The following is a 1,112-nucleotide window of genomic DNA, read 5'->3' as shown; positions in this document are numbered from 1 at the left end:
CTCTTCTTCTCTCCTGAAAAAGAAAACACAAAACACCCAAAATAAGTCTCCAACTCTCCAACATCAAACAGTCTAACCTCTCCTAAGAAGTAACCCATACTATCTGTCATGCCATTGTGTGTCTGAGAAGCATAGACACCATTCACTTCTTCATATGATGGGGGTGGTGCCATGCTGTTATCCACACTAGGTGTAGGAGGGGCTTCAATTCGTTGTCTTTCTGATATCATCTATCATTAAATATACATATAGCTCATATGTGACTTAAATATGGAGACCAAGAATGAAAAAATGACCAACAGATACAGATGCTTACCTCTCCCTCAAGTTGATCAAGTATTTGGAGTACTCTCTGATGATAGGCACGCTCTGCTTCAACCTTCACAATCCAAAATAAAAGAGCAAATGAGTTTTTATAACTTATTTCCAATATTTAACAAAGTTGAAGAACCGTAGCATCATATGGTTAAACCACAATACCATAGCTATAAGACGCTGGAGGGTTAACCTCTGTTGCTGCGCTTCAACAGCAGTCAATGCTGCAGCAGCTTCCTTACCCAATATGGTCATGTTTGACTTCAGGTCTTGCAGCTTTGTTTCCGCTGCTTCTAGTTTCATAGCACTTTCAGCATTTCCTGGTGTTTCTCTTACTCTTGCCTGGCGTTTGGAAACTTCGATAGCCTGTCTAGGTTAAAACCACAGTATAATAGCAAAGTCTATAGTAGAAAGTGAAATCATTAATTAACTGTTTACTTGTTGGCATAATACAAAATAAGCTGGTCAGAGATACCTGTGCTTCAGCTTCCTGACGCATTCTGTCATAACGTTGAGCAAGATGCCTAGCATCCTCCAACGGAGCTCCCATCACCATTGCTCTTAGGGGCTCTGCAACCTAGGCAATAAGTAGACTTCAATGTTCACTACAATTATTAGTCAAATAATGAAGATGGCAACACACTGGACAAATCAACATCTGTGAAGACCTAAACATTCAGGTTTGTTAAAACTGTTAAGTTAGAGGAATCAAAACATCAATTATGTGATCACAGATTTGAACTGAAGTCTCTGTATTAGAAGTGGCTGTGTGATTGTAACAACCGGTACCTGCACAA

General features: G+C 39.7%; 1 protein-coding gene across 1 annotated transcript in view; it reads right to left on the bottom strand.

Annotated features, from left to right (window-relative positions):
- Window positions 1-1,112, bottom strand: part of LOC107609486 (SH3 domain-containing protein 2) — a 5,187-nt gene that overhangs the window by 1,551 nt on the left and 2,524 nt on the right. Inside the window, exons 5-8 of the mRNA XM_016311477.2 lie at window positions 791-892; window positions 481-681; window positions 317-379; window positions 78-230 (exon numbers count right to left, since the gene is read on the bottom strand). Coding sequence (XP_016166963.1) covers window positions 78-230; window positions 317-379; window positions 481-681; window positions 791-892 — 519 coding nt within the window. The remainder of the gene's footprint in view (window positions 1-77; window positions 231-316; window positions 380-480; window positions 682-790; window positions 893-1,112) is intronic.

The sequence above is a fragment of the Arachis ipaensis genome, chromosome B07 (genome assembly GCF_000816755.2).
Source record: "Arachis ipaensis cultivar K30076 chromosome B07, Araip1.1, whole genome shotgun sequence".
NCBI classification, from domain to species: Eukaryota; Viridiplantae; Streptophyta; class Magnoliopsida; order Fabales; family Fabaceae; genus Arachis; species Arachis ipaensis.
Note: the sequence above shows the minus strand (reverse complement) of the source record. Positions and strands in the feature narration are given on the sequence as shown.